The sequence below is a fragment of the Penicillium griseofulvum genome (assembly GCF_001561935.1).
Source record: "Penicillium griseofulvum strain PG3 chromosome Unknown contig_84, whole genome shotgun sequence".
NCBI classification, from domain to species: Eukaryota; Fungi; Ascomycota; class Eurotiomycetes; order Eurotiales; family Aspergillaceae; genus Penicillium; species Penicillium griseofulvum.
In genome coordinates this window covers 407279-425956 of record NW_024467475.1, presented here as the reverse complement: position 1 = coordinate 425956, position 18678 = coordinate 407279, and the positions used below count along the sequence as shown (strand labels likewise).

Here is an 18678-nt window from a genome sequence, read left to right as displayed (position 1 = left end):
TACTTCCACAGTTTCTTCATATCACCTGGACACTGGCCGTGCGGTTCAATCCCCTAGGGACTCAGCTTCCCTCTCAACTGAGCAGGATCACTATCCCTCAAAATGCCAGAAACACAATTGCCTGATTCCGCATTCCCCAACGGCAAGGGCGATGTGGGTGCAACCCCGCCAGGTCAGATCCTGACGGGCAAGCAAGAACACTGTAAGTTAAAGGAGATGATGATTTTCTGATTTCACAGTTGCTAACGTGTATGTCACTCACGCAGATCTCAAGCGCGAGCTCATCTCCCGTGAAGTCCGCGACGAAATCTTCGAGCTAAATTCCCCCACCGCGCTCCAGCGATTCGGCGCCCCCTTTAGATCGGACTTCGGTGAGGTCGCACCGGTTGACTCGGAGCTGCCTATTCTTCGGTATATTTTTGTTCACCACGTTCGGAATTTCCCATTTCTTGATCAAGCGCGCGAAAAGGAGTTTTGGCAGGATAAGCTACAAATCGTGGGTCTTTTGCTTCCCTGAATGGAAATTGTGGAGGATTGTGGCTAACATTTGGGGAATATAGTTCTTGGAATCGTTTGCTAATAAACATGTCTCGTCTTCGGAGGATCGACTGGAGGAGACGAAGCGCCGGAAGTTGGCTCGGAAATGCGAGAAACTCGTGGAGCTGATGATGGTTTCGGGTGTGCCGACCGCGTCGGGATATGAGGAGCGTATTCAGTTCTCCGAAATGGAGATCGTCGAGCGTGGTGCTCAGGAATCGGGCCTGCTGTTTAATATGCCCGAGGGTAATTCTATTAATGGTTGGGATGTGAATGTGGCTGCTGTTCGGACAACCTCTGTCAAGCGGACAGTGCGATACCATCAACATGCAGTGAGTTTCATTAATTCTGCAAATCGCTTTAATTTGGGAGTTAGGATTATTTGCTGACAAAATCTGTTGTAGGAATTCGTCATTCGAGTTCGTCGCCACGATAAGCAGGAGGTTCATATTGGGAGGAGATATGGAGAGTTTGTTAAGCTTCACAGGAGGCTGAGGACTGAGCTGCCAGGGAAACAATTACCACCTCTTCCTCGTAAGAACAAGTCTTCCACCTCGAGCTGGTGGGGTTCCAGTGCAGATGATGACGCTTCGTCTCTTTCTTCGCTCTCGACATTGGACACGAATGCCCCCGAGGATCGGCTCTCTGCGCCAACTCTTACCCCAGGCGGCGTCCGGCGATCGATCTCCCGAGGATCATTGAGATCAACGAAATCACCGCGTGTATCAACGAGCGACGTCTCGAGGGCCACTGTGCTGTACCGGGAGGAGCAACGTGTGTCGCTGCGCGCGTTCCTGCGTACTGTACTGCAAAACAAGCGCATTGCAGAATCCAAGGCCATGGAAGAATTCTTGACTGCTCGACCCATCGACTTGAATGAGGAAGAGTTGATTGATGTCCAGAGACGGAAAGACATGGATGCTGTGAGGATCGAGGAGCAGAAGAGATTCTATGAGATTGCTAGGCAGCGAGCTGCAGAGCTGGATGTGTACATGGAGCGGTTCCGGCGGGATATTGTGGAGAGCAGTAAGTCACGAGCTCCTTCCAGCACAACATGGTTTGCTAATCTGATTTGGATTCTAGATGGCCTGACAAAACTGTTTGCCGAGATACGGGAGAAACCCTCAATTCAGGATCTGAGCCCGCAATATCAGAAATTTGCTGAGTGGCTTCGCATTGAGTATGTTGTTTGTTTGCTGAGTGTGTTGCTGTACTAACATTGAACAGAGTCGCTGCAACAATATATCACCTGTTCCTTGCAGAGGATAACTCCCCTGAACTGTTTGCACAGGCGAAGAGAATCCACGGCCTCGTTCCGTACACGCTAATGAAGAATGTGATTCGCATCGCCAACCCTGCTGCAGTCATGTCTGGTGTTCTCGACCTCTTCATGGCCCAGCCTTTCGGCTCACGGTCACTTTTGCAACGCATCTTCTCATTAACACTAAACGAAAGTATTAAAGATTTCCAAAGATCGATTGATTCTCTGGCTTCAAAGGTTGGAGACACAGTTCTCACTCAGAAGCTCAAGAGCTTCGCGGATTCTGCGGAAGAAATCAAGAATGTGATCCGAGAAGAGGCTGTTTCCGACGATGTTGACATTATTGTGGCCATCCTTCGCTCCGAACTATTATCACCCGACCTCAACTCGGAACAGATAGGCAAGGTGTTCAACGGCTATGTGGCTTGGAACTACGCTGTGGAGAATGTAGACCTCGAAATGCAACAGGGCGCCCAATGGTTTGCTCACATGAAGCAGCTTTTGAAACTCTATACCCGCCAGCGCGACAAGGCGATGATGCTCGGCATTGTCGAGGAGCCAGTCACACTGCAGCTCTTCCGCGATCTGTTCACTATCTTCTACGAGCCTCTCGTCAGGGTCTACAAATCCGCCAACGTATACAACAGCATTACGGACTTTGCTCATTTTGCCGACGATGCTATTAATGTGATTGAGAGCGCCCAGCGCCAGGATGCCTCTGCCGATCCGAACCAAACAGTACAGGCCTTCATCGATCTGTGCGCTCGTCACGAGGCCAACTTCTACAAGTTCATCCACGAAGTGCACCAGCACGATAACGGCCTATTCCAGTCTCTAATGGGTTGGATCGAGGAGATTCTCGATTTCCTGCGCAATGGCCCCGCCGGAGGCAAAATGGACATTAACGCTTTGTTCCAAGGAGCTGCCGGAGTTGGCCAAATTGACAAAGACCTTGCTCTCACAGAAATCAATCAGCTTATCAAGTGGCAAGAAGATCGGAAACGCTGGCATCTGAACAAAACTCGCCAAAAGATGGCTGCTGAAGGTACCTCTGGGGACACTATTCCAGGAGCCACGACCTTTAAGGGCAGTGATTTCGGTCTTGATGAGGTATGTATTCCCCTTACTTGACTTCAAAATGAATTTGGATTTTAAGGCTAACCCTGGGTTTACAGGCCGATCTGGAGGACCTCACTATCTCGGATGAAGCATCTGATGCCTCTGACGAAGACACTGGAGATGAGGACATGGACGATCCCATCGCCGTAGAGCGCCGCCGGCGGACAAAGAAGCAGGATCAACTTCGCCGTACCGCGGGTGAACCCATCAAGCCCGAGGTTACGGAGATTCTTAAGCTTGCTGAACCGTTTGGTGTCATGTTGCGGCACGTGCTTGCTGATTAGGTGCCGACGTTAGAATTGTTTTGCTGCATTCATGATACCGCCATAGATACGAATTTTCCCATTTGATTCCCATTATGTGATTGTGTGTCGCACATCGATCCGTTCTGGGGTTGCTCGCTGGCTTCTACTTGCTGGCTCATTGCTGCACCGAAGGGGTTGGAGGAAGGGTTAGATAGATATAGCGAATGATACCTAGGGACCGCACGTCAGATAGGTCATGATAATTGAGACGAGAATATTCATGATGAGTTGCAACTGCCTATGTATCTTTGTAGCGCCTCTACTACCTGCTGATTACCATTCTCCGATGCCACCTCTAATGGCGTCTTCCCATCTGTATCGCCTAAATGTGGATTAATTCCATGCGCCTCGAGCAATAGCTCTACAACACCTATGTGACCATAAAATGCAGCATTAAACAGCGGTGTCTGGCCGTTCTCATCACGAGAATTGGGATCAGCCCGTCTAGACCCAGTCAACAGCCGCCTGACAACCCCCTCATGGTTCTTTTCTGTTGCAACCCCCAACGGGGTAGTCCCATGCATATCAGCAATCTCCAACCCAACCCTCTCACATCCAACCAACAAGTCCACAATCTCCTCGTGCCCATTCTCCGCAGCAACAAACAAAGGCGTCTGCCTCTTCCAGTGCGTCTGCAAATTAGGATCCGTAACCTCCCACCCCAATAAGAACCGTACAACATCCACCCGCTCCGCCGAAGCCGCAATTGAAAACGCTCCCCGCCCATATTTCTGCCCATCAGCGTTGGGATCAAGCTTCTCCCCAAAATACCGAACCAAATACCGCACAATATCAGCATGCCCCATGATAGCCGCATAGAAAAACACATGCTGGCAATGTGCAGTGGCATCGTCGCCCTCGAGAATCAACCGCAAATGCTTAGCAAGAAGTAAGCCTACATCGCCGTCTGGGTCGCGCGCAGCACGGCTGAGCGGTGTCCACCCCTGCCGATTTGGCACGCGTGGGTCCACTCTCTCGTTACAGAGAAGCTGCGTCATCATCTTGGGCTGGTGATTGACGGCAATCATAAGTGCGGTATCGCCTGTCTTATCTTGCAAGTTGACGTCTGTACGGTCGTCGTTCAGCAGGGTCTGCACTATGGCCGAGTGGCCCTCTTTGACGGCCCAGGACAGTGGCGGGCGGATCCATTTTCTGTCGCGGGTGTTTGGGTTTGCTTCGTCGTTTAGCAAGAGGAGTTTGAGTACTGAAATGCTATTATGTAGCGCGGCTAGCATTATTGGCGTGCAACCTTTTATTCGCGGGTCTGTGTCTGTTCTTAAGTGAATGTCGAAGCCTGCGGAGAGAGATTTCAGGGCTGTTGATGGGTTGTCGGTTGTTGAGGCCCAAAAGAGGGATTTTGGATTTGGTGAGCTTGCATCGCGCTTATAGAGGGTGTTGTTTAGGAGGTTGTAGGTTGTTATATTGGTGCATGTGAATGCATTTAGGTCTGATAATAGGAGGAAATCGGATATTGCGAGATATAGTTCTTTAGGGAGGGTTGAGAGTGGCCCCATGTCGATGCATAGTGTATGCATTTGAGATCTTTAGAATGGCGAAACATGAGGGGGGTAAAAGGACTTTGACGTGGGGTTAAGCTTATATATGTGGAGATCAGCCTCAACTGTGAGGTCATTGGGGATTAAGATATAGATGAGATTGTCTCGGATTATTCTATATTCTATTTCTAGCTCATAATCCCCCATTGACTCCATAAAAAGTCTTAAAAGTGCCAAGACATGGATAAGATAAGCAAGTTTCCATGGCGACAACGTTCATCTTCCCTCTTGAACAACATCTGGGGAAGAACAGTCGAAAATGTCATCCCCTCATAAATACCCAGGCTCAACAGGGACCACATCGCGGAGTCTCCGTGGCCTCTTCAAAGATGGCATTTGGTGTTGTAACTGCCCAGAGCGTCCGGCTGCCATCCGTCGTCAAACAAAGAAGCAGGGAGTAAACCTTGGGAAATGGTGTATGTGAAATCTTGCTTAGGCTTTCAAGCATAGAAACCTATCTTTATATTAATTTAAAAACTGACCTGGAAAATAGTTTGGACTTGCGCACAACCTCCACATCTCAAATGTGGCTTCTTCCTGTGGGCAGATGACGCTACAATACGAGAGCAAGAAGTTGTTCTTGCCAACTCTCGATCTGAACCCGACCCTCTCTTGCTCACCCCATCCAGGCGCACTACAGGACGTATGAACAACGGGCTACTCACTCCACAGACCGAGCGCAGATTCATCAATACTCCGCAACACAATTTCAAGTCGCCTCCAAAGACAGCTAAGGCCAGAATGATCTCAGAAGCGTCCAATGATTTTGGCTGGAACGACGACTCAGATGATAACGATGAGCTTGTCAAGGCACTCTCTTCTAGCCAGACCGAGAGCTTCATCTCACAACCCAATTTCCATCCCGAATCTCCATTCAAGACCCCCGGCACCTCCATGGTGACCTCACCCGGCAAGCGCAAATTGGCAGAAGTCACAAATGATAATCCTTCGACCGACCGATCTGCACCCGCGACGCCATTCTCATCCCGCTCTTCCCGCTCCTCTCGCACCGAGGTGTTTCCTCCCTCGTCTGTGGAGTTATGCATGACACCCACGCCTAGCAAATACAACGATGTACTATCTGCAGACTCGAAGTTTGACACCTCAGATCTTGCAAAAAGTCTACTCAGTATTTTGGAAAAACATAGTGTTGTTTTGCCAAACAAAGCGCTTGATGAGGTCGTGTCGCTGCTTAATCGGCAGGACTTGAAGACACAGGGCATTATTCGTGGACGGGATATGACGAGGGTAGCATTAAAGAAGAAGGATGACGATATCAAGAAGCTGCAAGACCGTGTTTCCGACCTGGAGGCTCAGAGGGAACTCGATCGTTCTCTCATTGAGGGAATGAAACCCTATTGAGGGGTCAATCCGACTGCATACGCGGCAGCACACTACCAATGATGACTTCGGAGATTCGCATTCGGATGTCCTGGCATACCTTTGGCTCAGTATGGGCCACCTATCCCACGAACTGCTACGATGATATGATACCTTTGTGATCTGCGATTGTTATGTTTTCGTCCCCACATTATGTAAAGAAGGGAAGTCATGAACCTGTTTCATCAGCACACAAAAATGCATAATCAAATGAGAAAATATGATGAGCTTTATCAGCCTACAAATAATTTCACAACCCCACGACCCCCGAGCTTTGGGCCCGGACAAATAAAGCCAGACACTACTTCTAGACTACATTTTGCTGTCTGTGCAGATATCCCCCGAAACGATTACCAAAACATCAATACCCGTTATTAGCATTTCACATGCACATGAGCTTTAGGATTCACGCGTGGACTTATAGATCTAGATAAGAATGTCACGTGGCCGATAAGAAATAAATTATTGCGCCGCCATGCGCCTCGAGCTTCGAGCAAGGAGACAATCCGTAATAGGCCAAAAATAAGCCCTCTCTATCTCCAATGAAACCAACAGATGAGCCTTCCAGGCAGGCTACTCTTAACGAGACCCCCGCCATGTTCCGACCCCCTGTGAACCGTGCCATGCGGACACTCGACCGGTCATTTTTCCGAAGAAATGTGCCCCTCTCCGTCGCCCAGGTTTTTAAACCCAGCGATATTTCGAACGTGCGGAAGGATTTGACCAAGAGCCGCGACCTCCTGCTCTTGCCGCGCATTAGCTCTGTCCGTGAAGTGAAGGATCAAAATGGCAAGCTCTGCAAGGCTATGTTGTTGCGTGAAGACCTGAAGGTTGATGGTATGTTTATTGGGCTTGAATCAACTGTACATTTGATTAGACTCTAATTGCAGTTTATAGATAAGGCAACATGGTCGCCTACTATCAATGAGCTCGTAAATAAGGGTACGGTCGCCCTGGGACCTTATGAATTGCTATTGGAATACGACCATTGGTCATACGGTATGCTTGCTATCATTGTTTTATCCTCAACTAAGCATTCCATGCTAACATCCTAACAGCTGAGATCATCTCATCAATTCTACCCGAGGACATGATGGAAGAGATCCCTCAAGGCTTCACTCAAGTGGGGCACGTCTGTATGTTCGTCTGAGTCACTGGCTATGAACCCAATACTGACGAAACAGTGCATTTAAATCTCCGCGCCCAATACTTGCCATATAAGCACATAATTGCCGAGGTTCTTATGGACAAGAACCCGACCATTCGCACCGTCATCAATAAGACCGAAGATGTCGGCTCACACAGCCAGTTCCGCACTTTCCCATTTGAACTGCTGACAGGCGAGAATGACCTTAATGTCATTCAGCACGAGCAGGACTGTGAGTTCCGGTTCGACTATGCCCGTGTCTACTGGAATAGCCGCCTGGAGACCGAGCATCGCCGCCTGGTCGAGAAGTTCGAGCCTAGCGAAATGGTCTGCGACGTGATGGCTGGAGTCGGTCCCTTCGCCGTGCCAGCAGGCCGCAAGAAGATCTTCGTCTGGGCGAACGATCTCAACCCGCATGGATTTGAAGTTATGCAAGATGCTATCTCACGTAATAAGGTCCAAGATTTCGTTACTCCTTTCAATCAGGATGGTCGGGAATTTATCCGTTCCTCGGGTCGATCACTGCTTGCGGCGAAGCCTCTTACTGTCACTATCCGCCCCAAGATCGGCAGAGAGCAGCAGCGTAAGATCGCACAAGGCAAGGGGGGGCAGCTCCCCGCGCCGAAGGTTTACACCCGTCCTACCGTTGTCAATCACTATGTTATGAACCTGCCTGCTACGGCCATTGAATTCCTTGATGCCTTCCCGGGGCTCTATGCTGGCGAGGAACAGTTGTTTGCGCCCAACACGCAGCAAAAACTGCCCATGATCCACGTTTACTGTTTCTCGGGAAATTCAGATAACGAGGTGGATGATCACATCGATATCTGTGAAAGAATATCTGAGCGTATCGGGCACAAGATCACTGTGGATGACTGTGTGGGGGGCAAGGGTAATCAGGATGTGGAGCTTGCCATTTATAATGTGAGGCTGGTTAGTCCCAAGAAGCAGATGTTCTGTGCTAGCTTCCGTCTGCCGCGGGAGGTCGCTTTTCGGAAGGTATAGAGTTGCATAGTTGCCTGTGAGGCTTGGGACATGTTCCATGGACAAAAATAAGATTCCACTCTAAGAAGCAGCACCTATATTACGTAGTATCGATAGGAATAGGTAAATATGCCTGATGCTTTTACATAGTTTCTCATCGAAATTTATTGTTTTATTTCTAGAGGGGACGGCGGTAACGGGTTCACCGCCTTGAAATGCCGGACATGAAACTGCAGAGATCAACGGCGTGCCAAACAAGTCACCTCATCTTCTTTACAGATACACGACCTCGACGAAGTATCTCCAGGCAATCCTTTTTCACTAATACATTCGATTCACATACACTACGTTGCATACCCAGACCTATAAAAACTCGCCCCTCAAATTGCACAATGAGCGTCCAACTTCCCCCACCCACACATCGCAAGCGCGCACTACCGCAAGGCGAGCTCGAAGCCGCCTCCACGCTCAAGCTGGGCGCTGACCAACACACGCACACCCTTTCCCTTTCAGAAGCACGACTCGTTATCCACAAGGTGTTGGAGAATAAGCGACGTGGCGGCAACAAATACGAGGAGCCGGAGTAAGAGGACCATGGATCGGATGTTGAGATCGAATACTTACCTGCAATGTCTTCTACAGAAACTTGACCAAGACATTGGATTATCTGGATGTCTTTGCTCGGTTTAAGGATGAGGAGAACATTAAGGCAGTCGAGCGCCTTCTGAACTCTCACACGGAGCTGGAGATGTTTGAGCGGTCGCAGTTGGGTAAGTTTTTGAAAATCCGCCAAGTTCTCCCATTTATACTTCCTGGGCGAAAGATTCTCAGATTTACTGACTCGGGTCTTCTGAATAGGTAGTCTGTGTTGCGATAATGCCGAGGAAGCCAAGTCTCTCATCCCCAGTCTTCAAAACAAGATCTCTGATGGAGACTTACAAGAACTGTTGGATGAGTTGACCAAGTTGCGAAATTTCACGGAGTAAAAAGCATGTCAATAGTGGATGTCTCATTTTTAGGAGCTTGGAGTTTTGAAGGCGTTTTTTTTTTTGTTTTTCCCGAAGATTGGACCATCTGTACAGGGGGGGAATTGGTGATTCATAGAAACCTTCCCAGACTGCTGTTTTCAAGTCCGTGCCCTGTTTGCCACCGTAGTTTTTTTAACGGGGAAGGCGTTCTTGACTCCGGTTCCACTTTCTAATTCACATGTGTCTAAAGAAGTACGGGTGTATTACAAATTATCCATGGATAGTCCCTGTACTCCGTAGTAAAAGGTAGACTTTTTTTTTTTCCTCCACACCCCACAGTTTCTTTTTTTGCATTTCTCGGGCACTACTGCGACTTTAGTATGGGACAAACTATGATTGGTTGAATAGTAAAACCGTTATCATTGAATGATGATTGGTTCTATATGATCTTATGGATTCTTTGACCAGTCAGAAAAGCCATCTGCAGTAAGATAATCCTTGTAAAAAAAAAAGGAATTTAAAATCGATATATTTAAAAATATAAAAATGAATTCTTATTATCTAACTATTTCATTCTACCTAGGTATAACTACCCTTTATAGAAGAAAGTGACGCTGACCTAATGATATTCAGTACGTAATAGTATGTCTGGTTTCAGAACCAATCAGCAAGGGTCAGCTTATCTTTTGACAATTAAAGTGTCATAATTCTCAAGTCAACTTGTTTAAAATTGTGGTTTTTCTTACGAGAAAAAAGAGCTGATCGTCTTGAAAAAGTACAATTTTCGGTAACTCTCCTATAGTTTATATTACATATTCAATAGATCGATGTCATCACATTTCATTTCCCTTTTCTTCTTCATCTTCTAAGGAATGACGGAGCGAACTATTCGGCATCTCATCCTGCTGCAATCACTTGCAGGTTCATCTGCTTGATCAGCTTTCAAGGTTGGATAATATCAACTCATTTCCGAGATAACCAACTTTTTTTTTTCTGATAAGCCCGTATGTCTCTTATCACCATGATCTCATCCAATGACTGACCCTGTATATTTAGAGATCTCTAGATTGCGGAGAGGGACACGTCTTGGATATTCCGTGAAGACCCTATCACTTTTTTGCTATCTACATTCCTATTTGCCCAATTATCGTGCCTGAAGGGTTCCGGTCCACATGGCCACCGTTATCACTATCCAGCCTTCCGGCTATTCTCAAGCCCATTCCCCTGATCTCCGCCGAAAGACGGCCTCGACCCCGACGCTCTCCCCATCCCCCGTCTCCGTCAATTCGATCCTTCCCCGCGTACGGAATGGAGCTAGCTGTGACGCTTGTCTCCGCAGAAAGAGCAGGTGTGCCATGAACGAAATGGTCAATAAATGCTATTCATGCGATTTTCATCGCCAGGAATGTACATTCAGCCTCACAGCACAACCCGAGCTTCCATCCAAGAAGAGGAAATTGGACGACGGGCCGGAGCCCACAGAGGCAATTAAGCGGTATGGACTCCCAACCGGCTGGGGATACACTTCAGCTCCATACGTTGAGAGAAATTATGCTCTAACAATCGCCAGACCCTCGACAATTCAACCGGAGCATTCTATCCCGGAGACCGAGTCTCACCTGCAAGCAGTGAACATGATTCGCCCCGGGTTCTTTAACCAGTCAACTCAACATATTGGCATGACCACTGAGTTAGAGCCAACCCTGCTGGAGTATCTTCCACTCGACCAATATGACGAATGCACAGTTTCGAACTCACGTGTGCGGAGGTGTGCCGACGATGGCACCTTCATGCGCGTTGTCGACACCGTGCCTATCGGTGACTCACAGGGCATGTCCCTTGATGCTGTTGAAAGCATGGTCGCTCCCTACGGCTCAACACTGATCGAAAAGTTCTTCGACCATGTACACCCTTCGTTCCCGATTTTGATAGAGGAGGTGTTCCGCCAATCATACCGTGAACGCCGTGGCCTCTCACCGCTACTTCTCGCCGCCGTCTATGTATTGACATTGAAGTTCGTTGACGTCGGTATCAGCTCGCAAACTGCGCGCAAACCCGATGCCGCAAGACTAGAGGCTTCGGCCTTGAAGCTGCTGATGGATTCTTTGCAATCCCCCAGTGTCTCGACTATCCAAGCCGGGCTCCTGCTGACACAGAAATCGACTCTCGCTACGGCATCATTAAACGGTCAGCTGGTTACGGCTGCTTTCGAGCTGGGCCTACACCAGGACTGCACGAACTGGCGTATGGAGACTTGGGAGAAGGGCCTGCGAAAACGCCTCGCATGGGCTTTGTATATGCAGGATAAATGGTCGTCACTGGTGCACGGCCGACCCTCGCATATCTTCGCTTTCAACTGGACGGTCAAGGATCTCGTGGAGCAGGACTTCTCGGATGCCTTTGCCTCCGGCACTGACTCCTCGCACGATGAAACTGCCGTCGGCCACGGTCCTCTTCTCTTCTGTCACATGGTCGCATTAACAACCATCCTCTCCGACATTCTCGACCGCTTCTACACATTGCACGCAATCGAAGAGTTCTCCGCCGCCGGAAACCAGCGTACACGCATGATCTTAGAAAAAGCCAAACCGGCTCAGATCCGGCTCAAAGACTGGTTCTCCTCCCTTCCACCGTCCCTCAAGATGGAAACATCAACCGGTGAACTCGTCGAAACAATAACAGACGAGCACGCCCGCAATGGCGCCCTCCACCTGGCCTACTTTGCCACTGAAATAACTCTACACCGTTGCATCGTCCGCTCCCTCCTCGCCGAAGGCACAGACCAGTATCTCGCGCATATCTGCCGCTCAGCCGCGAAAACGCGCCTCATCTCCGCAATGGACTTTGTCAACCGTCTCCGCCCTGCTCACCTCCGCTCTTTCTGGCCCGCTTCCGCACGCACCAACTTCTCCCTCATCGGCTCTTTCGGCATGCTCCTTCGCATCACCGCCCCGACAAACGAGGAGGCAGACTTTTACCGCGTCCGCTTGTGTGAATACCGCTGGACTCTAGGTGTCAGCCACAAGAACGCCGAATTCATGGGCTTTGCCTTGCAGAGTCTCGATAATGCTACCGCGCTACATAAGCACGTCCCCGCAAAGCCGGGGATCGCGGAGCTCATGGCGTCATCTAGCAAGAATGCGCAGCCGCGTATGCCGACTGCGTCGATCGGCTCTTATGATGATGCTATGATGGAGGCCGGCACGGGGGCTTCGAGCTCGGTTATGTCGGGGCTCGCTTCGCCAGCTACGTCTGTTAGTGACATGGAGGATGGGGAAGCCTCCATGGCACCTCTGTGATCACGTCCACCTTTTTTTTTTCCCCCTTCTCTCCTCTTCGCCTTGCTCCATATATTTTCTCAGATCCGCCCCGACCTCCCATTTTACCTCATTTTTCGACCTTTTAGCTCGACTCTCCTTGACGTCTTCTCATGACTCCTCTTCTACCACGGCGTTTTTGGTTCTTGATTTTCTGGGATGAAGCGCTTGACCTTTCTTGAAATTATTGATTATGGGTGCATGTACCCCGTGCACCAAGTCTGCTTGCACCGCAGCGGACTACAACCTGTTACTTTGGACAACGGAATTACCCTGGCTTTGCAATATCTCGATTGGACCTTATTATGCTTTGTGCTTGCTTTTGGTTTTCCTTTTCGCCAACCTTATAGACAGGAATCATGTACATAGATTGGGTGATGAATTATGATTTTATTCTTTTGATGTCAATGGCTGTGGTAAACGACAGTATAGTAATGATCTCTTCGGAAAATGGATATATTAATGACTCTAAGGAGCTAGAGAGTTAGATCATATATATATTATGTCTATGGTCACAACGTAGTGCAAGTGGGTTTAGTCCATTTTAGGCTAATATTTAGATCGAGTCGAGAGAGATCGCGTCGACACTTTCCTAGCAACAGTCTTCCCCGGCCCCCGGGTGATAGTCAACACCCGTGGACTCGACATGACTCGAAACTCTTTACTAAATCATTTTACCTTAGGTTACCCCTCACTAAATCAGAGATAAATTCTCTTAATCTTTCTCAAGGTGAAAACCCATAACTTGCAAGATTTCCTTCAAGCCATTCCAAATTCGCCATGAACGCATATCGGTTCAACAACGCTGAAACTGGCCTCCAACTGGAGCATATTGATGTGCCGCAGGCTTCTCCAGGCGAAGTTCTCATCGCTGTCAAAGCTGCTGGCTTGTGTCATTCAGACTGCCATATCTTGAAAGGGAATGACTGGATTGGCAAACGTCCGATTACCCTCGGCCACGAAGTAGCCGGGACCATCGTGGCATTGGGTGATGGGGTATCCAACTTTCGGGTTGGCGACAGAGTCGCGGTCGCTTTGATTGCCCACCCAGTAGAACAGATGCAATTGTTTGCAGCGATCGGACTCGGCTTCGATGGGGGTTTTGCCGAATATGTCACAGCTCCCGTTACACATATCGTTTCGATTCCAGACAATGTCAGCTATGAGCAAGCTGCCATCGCCACTGACTTGATCTCGACGGCGTACCACGCTATTCTCGCCGAGGCCAATGTAACCGCATCGACCACGGTTGTCGTCGTGGGACTGGGCGGGTTGGGACTGAATGGACTTCAGATTGCGGTACTTCAGGGAGCCCGTGTCTATGGAATAGACATCGATCCCAAGAAGTGCGCCGCGGCCAAAAAGCTCGGAGCGATTGAATGTTTCGCCAGCCTTGATTCCATGAAGGAAATGACAATTGATGTTATTGTGGATTTCTTTGGTTCGAGCGCCACTCTATCCAAGGCGATTACAACCGTCAAGGTGGGAGGGCGCATCGTGGCTGTAGGCTTAGGTGAACCCGAGACCACCTTACCGCTTGTCAGTTTGGTCAGTCGGGCGATTGAATTGAAAGGTTCGATTGGGGCCAGTTTGGAGGATTTGCATTCCTGCCTGGCCCTCATTGCGTCTGGAGATATCTGTCCTGTTTTGGAATATCTACCCTTCACTGACCTGATCGAGGGTTATCATCGCCTAGAGCGAGGTGAAGTTAACGGACGACTTTTCACAAGACCTGGTTTGAGTGAAAAGAATACCCTCACCCCAGCTTGACTACGATATTCTAGTACTTTCGAGGATGACCTCGCTGGGGGTGGGATCTCTTCACGTACTTAAGCCCTGATACGTACCAATGTACAGGAAGATAGTGAAGGGCCATGGATGATTTTTGACGGAACATATGCTATGATACATCAGAAATATGTCGAACTGGAGATAATGCCATTTTCCTGCAATAGAAGAGCTCCACTAGCCAGGGATGTTGAAAGTAGTTCAAGACCTACCCATTTCCTTGTTGAGTAGTATTTCATATTTTGTGAACTGAAACTATTGGATGCAATGTACTTCCTACTTGAGCGGACAAGCTAAGGCTCAGGTTGAGTGAATTCTAATGAGTCTCCAGTATGTAGCTATCGATATGCTAGCCAGAGGCAGAGATACATCCAGTCTACTGACCCTAATAGTATCCTTTTAGATAATATTTCTAATGTTAAGTTTGATATCACAAGGATTAGCAAAACTATCAAGCTAGTACAGTTTAGAATTTATCACAAGATGCTAAGTATATGCACTCAAGGACCTTACAATAACCAACTTCCTTTGTATACTGATTGACTTCCCTATCCTCCAATGTGGTCGCTAACAGACCCTGATTAATTTTTTAACTGCAGTTGAAACAAGAGCTTATACTTTCTTTTGATAATACCTACATAGATAGTTCTGCACTTTAGTATAGTACATTTTAGGAAAGCATGCGGCCAAAACTACAGGGCTCTTCAGCCTCGGTATAACGTGAACTACATGTGTGTGCCTAAATAATCCCCAAGGCTTGGCGGACGATCGACTCGATGTCTGTCGACTCGACAAGTATGCACGAATGAGCCAATCAGAGCTCACCTGCTCCTCGACTCGGTATATGTCGACTCAGATAGCTAGTGAATAAAAATTAGGTAGTCTCCTTCTACATTTATTATGCCTTGTGTCTGGAATTACGGGCCCCTATTCACAAATAATCTCGAAATTCAAAGAATATAAAAGGTCCTCTCCGGTCCCTAGAATATTCATACACTCTACTTTATCCTATATTTTTCTTTATTTACTCCACAACCGACGGTAGTAACGAGATGGGTAGCATTGGCCCGAGCGAAACCGAACTGGGATTTGATCCCAAAGCGCTTCATGACAAATATCAAGCAGAACGCAACAAACGTCTACGCAGCGATGGTGTGGATCAGTACGTGCAGTTGGATCAAGACAGTCTGGACCCATATGTGGATTCGCCTATTGTTCAGGACCCCGTGGAGGAAGATGTCGACTTCCTTATTATGGGAGGCGGATGGGGTGGTCAACTGATTGCTGTGAGACTGATTCAAGCCGGAATCACCAACATCAGAATTGTGGAAAAGGCTGGAGATTTTGGGGGTGTGTGGTACTGGAACAGATACCCCGGGGCTGCTTGTGACACCGAATCGCACATTTACATGCCATTGCTGGAAGAATTGGGTTACATGCCGGCCGAGAAGTACGCAAAGTCGCCTGAGTTACGGGAGCATGCTCGCAATATCGGCATCAAATTCGGCATGTACGACAAAGCTCTCTTCCAGACCGAACTGTCGGCCCTTGACTGGAATGAGGATACTGGGCGCTGGGTTGGAACAACAAACCGCAACGATCAAATCCGAGCTAAATTCGTGGCAACAGCAAGTGGCCCACTGCACAATGCGAAGATTCCACGTATCCCCGGCTCTGAGACATTCAAGGGACATTCTTTCCACACCAATCGCTGGGACTACAATTATACTGGGGGAGATACCACCGGAAACCTGGACAAGATATCAGATAAGCGCATCGGTATCATTGGGACAGGAGCGACAGCGGTTCAAGCAATTCCCCATCTTGCGGAAGGTGCCAAACATCTCTACGTGTTCCAACGCACTCCATCTTCCATCGACGTTCGAAACAATCGACCGACGGACCCGGAGTGGGTGGCTAGCTTGACACCGGGATGGCAAAAGCGAAGGATGGAGAATTTCAATACGATTGTAACTGGTGGTCAGGCGGACGAAGACATGGTCAATGATAACTGGACCGATATTATCCGCAGACTGTCGGTTTTAGGAGGCAAAGATCAGCCAACGGCTTTACCGGACATGGCAGCACTCCGGCAGCTTGCCGATTTCCAAAAGATGGAGCAAATCCGTGCTCGGGTGGACAGTATTGTTCATGATAAATCGACTGCCGACAAGCTGAAGCCATGGTATAATCAGTTCTGCAAGCGACCCTGCTTCCACGATACCTATCTTCCAACCTTCAATCGCCCCAATGTTACCTTAGTTGACACCGAGGGCCAAGGTGTCGAGAAAATCACTAAGGATGGCATTATTGCTGGTGGCAAATTTTACGAGTTGGATTGTATCATCTACGCCACAGGGTTCGAGTATTCCGTCAACCATTCCAATAGATCTGGACTTGCCATCCGAGGTCGTGAAGGACTTGAGCTTTCGGAGAAGTGGAAGAACGGTGCATCCACACTTCATGGTTTGCACAGCAAAGGCTTCCCCAACCTCTACATTGTCAGCCTTCTGCAATCAGGTCTTACTCCTAATCTGACTCACATGCTCGACGAACAGGCCATCCATATTGCCTACGTCACTTCATGTTGCATGGAAAAGGGTATCAATGTATTGGACACTGCAGCGGAGGCCGAGGAAAAATGGGTTCAGACCATTGTTGAGCTTGGAAAGCTCCAACAAGACTTTGTGAAAGAATGTACACCCGGTTACTACAACAACGAAGGAAAGCATTCGGAGGCGGTTCTTCGGAATTCTACTTACGGACTCGGGTCTCCTGTCTTCATTGAATTGTTGAGGAATTGGCGAAAGACAGGGAAACTTGAGGGCCTCGAATATGTGAAGAAGGTCGAGGCACTCTGAAATGTTTAGAAGGCGCGTTGTGCATGCTGGATTAGGTTGTTCTGACAATAACTGTCAATGAGAGATCATCACCATTCCTAACACAGCTTATCCAGTGTTCAAACAGCCTAGATAACGAGAAGAATAATAACTTCTAAGATCAATACATAGCATCTAATAGATTAAGCCCTAAGTCCAATTCTGATAATTGGGGTTTCCAACCTTGGAATCTTGAAGGTCTTGGCAACTCTAAATATTAATTGGACCAATCGGACCAATCGGACGGACCAAAATATTTTATTTTACCCCGCGTTCCACCTTTTTATATTAACAGCCTCGGTTCGCCCATTTAAAGGGCGACGTTTTGGGGCTCCTTTTAAAATATTTCGACCCCTGTTTCCAACTGATTTGTGGTTTCAAGATGGATACTAATAAGAAAAAGGCGGCACCAAGCACTTTGACTCCAGCCCAACGAGCACGGAAAAGAGCAGCTGACCGAAAGTTCCGTAAAAGCTCCCGTGAGAAAACCAAGAGTTACATTGCTCATTTGGAAAAGTTGGTTGAGGCCAGCAGTTCTTCTCCCAATGGCTCCGAAAATGTGCAACGCCTCATGCAGCAGGCTGACGAGCATTATAACGATGCCCGCCAGCTCCGGTCTGCCTTAACGAACATTATTGATCTAGCGCAGTCAAATCTTCAAAAGTTAAGCGACCGCGCTTCTACATCGCCTTCAGCAGCAGTACCTACTCTGACCTCCCCAGGAGAGTCCGATGATCAAGAGGCCTTTCGATCGCCGACCGAGAACAGCGATTTAGAAGCGATGGAGACTGTTGGGGCCCATTTCAATGTTCAACATTTCGACAACACAAGCTTTGACGACCTGCTTGGGGATTTAGAACCGTTCCAGCAAGAGGGTGATGAATTTGCCCCGTTCAGCTCCATGCCGCGCAACCCTGATCAGATAGAATCAGAGACTGCGAATCCTCCGGGCCCTTCCCTCCCACTTTCAAACATGGCCATTCCAGAGCCATACCCCTCCTACAAATCAGCCCTCGCTAAACCCGCTGTACTGCCCGTGCCCACTATCTTACAGCCCTCTACGACGAACGATTCCCAATCCATTTGGAACTCATTGGGCACTATTACATACACCGCCATAAGTTCATGCAAAAAGACCATCCAATTTCTCTCCGGTGAACTGCAGAGAAGCCGCGATGAGAATGTTTTGATTACGGCGGTTGTACACGGTTGGCATTCGGTCCCGGAGCAAGATTTATTTGATCCAACCTGGCAAGCGATTCGTCGTGTAGATGAGCAAATGCTTCGGCCTTATAGAGCCGTGGAAAGGCTTGCCATGCTGTATGTGTCAAGATTGCAGCTTTTGGTAGGTTGATACGTGATACTCTTACTCATGAAGACACTGATATTTATCTTTTCCATATTGGCAGTATTTACTTGAAAGAGAATATATATATG

General features: G+C 48.4%; 9 protein-coding genes across 9 annotated transcripts; 8 read left to right on the top strand and 1 right to left on the bottom strand.

The window, feature by feature from the left end:
• Nucleotides 1-102: 102 nt before the first annotated feature.
• PGRI_047150 (PX domain-containing protein) lies at nt 103-3201 on the top strand (the record flags this gene model as incomplete). The annotated part of the gene is made up of 7 exons (XM_040792428.1): nt 103-202; nt 267-496; nt 561-869; nt 942-1563; nt 1621-1717; nt 1765-2908; nt 2974-3201. The coding sequence occupies 7 exons, from the start codon at nt 103-105 to the stop codon at nt 3199-3201; spliced, it is 2730 nt and encodes a 909-aa protein (XP_040644395.1).
• A 239-nt stretch (nt 3202-3440) lies between these two features.
• Nucleotides 3441-4757, bottom strand: PGRI_047140 (ankyrin repeat domain-containing protein; the record flags this gene model as incomplete). Its single annotated transcript, XM_040792427.1, has 1 exon — nt 3441-4757. The coding sequence occupies one exon, from the start codon at nt 4755-4757 to the stop codon at nt 3441-3443; it is 1317 nt and encodes a 438-aa protein (XP_040644394.1).
• A 280-nt stretch (nt 4758-5037) lies between these two features.
• PGRI_047130 (Zinc finger, GRF-type) lies at nt 5038-6140 on the top strand (the record flags this gene model as incomplete). The annotated part of the gene is made up of 2 exons (XM_040792426.1): nt 5038-5194; nt 5272-6140. The coding sequence occupies 2 exons, from the start codon at nt 5038-5040 to the stop codon at nt 6138-6140; spliced, it is 1026 nt and encodes a 341-aa protein (XP_040644393.1).
• A 560-nt stretch (nt 6141-6700) lies between these two features.
• Nucleotides 6701-8310, top strand: trm5 (tRNA (guanine) methyltransferase; the record flags this gene model as incomplete). The annotated part of the gene is made up of 4 exons (XM_040792425.1): nt 6701-6995; nt 7056-7157; nt 7217-7294; nt 7343-8310. The coding sequence occupies 4 exons, from the start codon at nt 6701-6703 to the stop codon at nt 8308-8310; spliced, it is 1443 nt and encodes a 480-aa protein (XP_040644392.1).
• Nucleotides 8311-8681: 371 nt separating this feature from the next.
• Nucleotides 8682-9275, top strand: PGRI_047110 (DNA-directed RNA polymerase II subunit RPB4; the record flags this gene model as incomplete). The annotated part of the gene is made up of 3 exons (XM_040792424.1): nt 8682-8872; nt 8932-9059; nt 9148-9275. The coding sequence occupies 3 exons, from the start codon at nt 8682-8684 to the stop codon at nt 9273-9275; spliced, it is 447 nt and encodes a 148-aa protein (XP_040644391.1).
• A 1154-nt stretch (nt 9276-10429) lies between these two features.
• PGRI_047100 (putative C6 transcription factor (OTam)) lies at nt 10430-12556 on the top strand (the record flags this gene model as incomplete). The annotated part of the gene is made up of 1 exon (XM_040792423.1): nt 10430-12556. One exon carries the CDS (start codon nt 10430-10432, stop codon nt 12554-12556), a length of 2127 nt encoding a protein of 708 aa, XP_040644390.1.
• Nucleotides 12557-13354: 798 nt separating this feature from the next.
• On the top strand, nt 13355-14344 carry PGRI_047090 (zinc-binding dehydrogenase; the record flags this gene model as incomplete). The annotated part of the gene is made up of 1 exon (XM_040792422.1): nt 13355-14344. The coding sequence occupies one exon, from the start codon at nt 13355-13357 to the stop codon at nt 14342-14344; it is 990 nt and encodes a 329-aa protein (XP_040644389.1).
• Nucleotides 14345-15414: 1070 nt separating this feature from the next.
• PGRI_047080 (flavin-containing monooxygenase) lies at nt 15415-17223 on the top strand (the record flags this gene model as incomplete). The annotated part of the gene is made up of 1 exon (XM_040792421.1): nt 15415-17223. The coding sequence occupies one exon, from the start codon at nt 15415-15417 to the stop codon at nt 17221-17223; it is 1809 nt and encodes a 602-aa protein (XP_040644388.1).
• Nucleotides 17224-17623: 400 nt separating this feature from the next.
• PGRI_047070 (uncharacterized protein) lies at nt 17624-18595 on the top strand (the record flags this gene model as incomplete). The annotated part of the gene is made up of 1 exon (XM_040792420.1): nt 17624-18595. The coding sequence occupies one exon, from the start codon at nt 17624-17626 to the stop codon at nt 18593-18595; it is 972 nt and encodes a 323-aa protein (XP_040644387.1).
• Between the last annotated feature and the right edge of the window lie 83 nt (nt 18596-18678).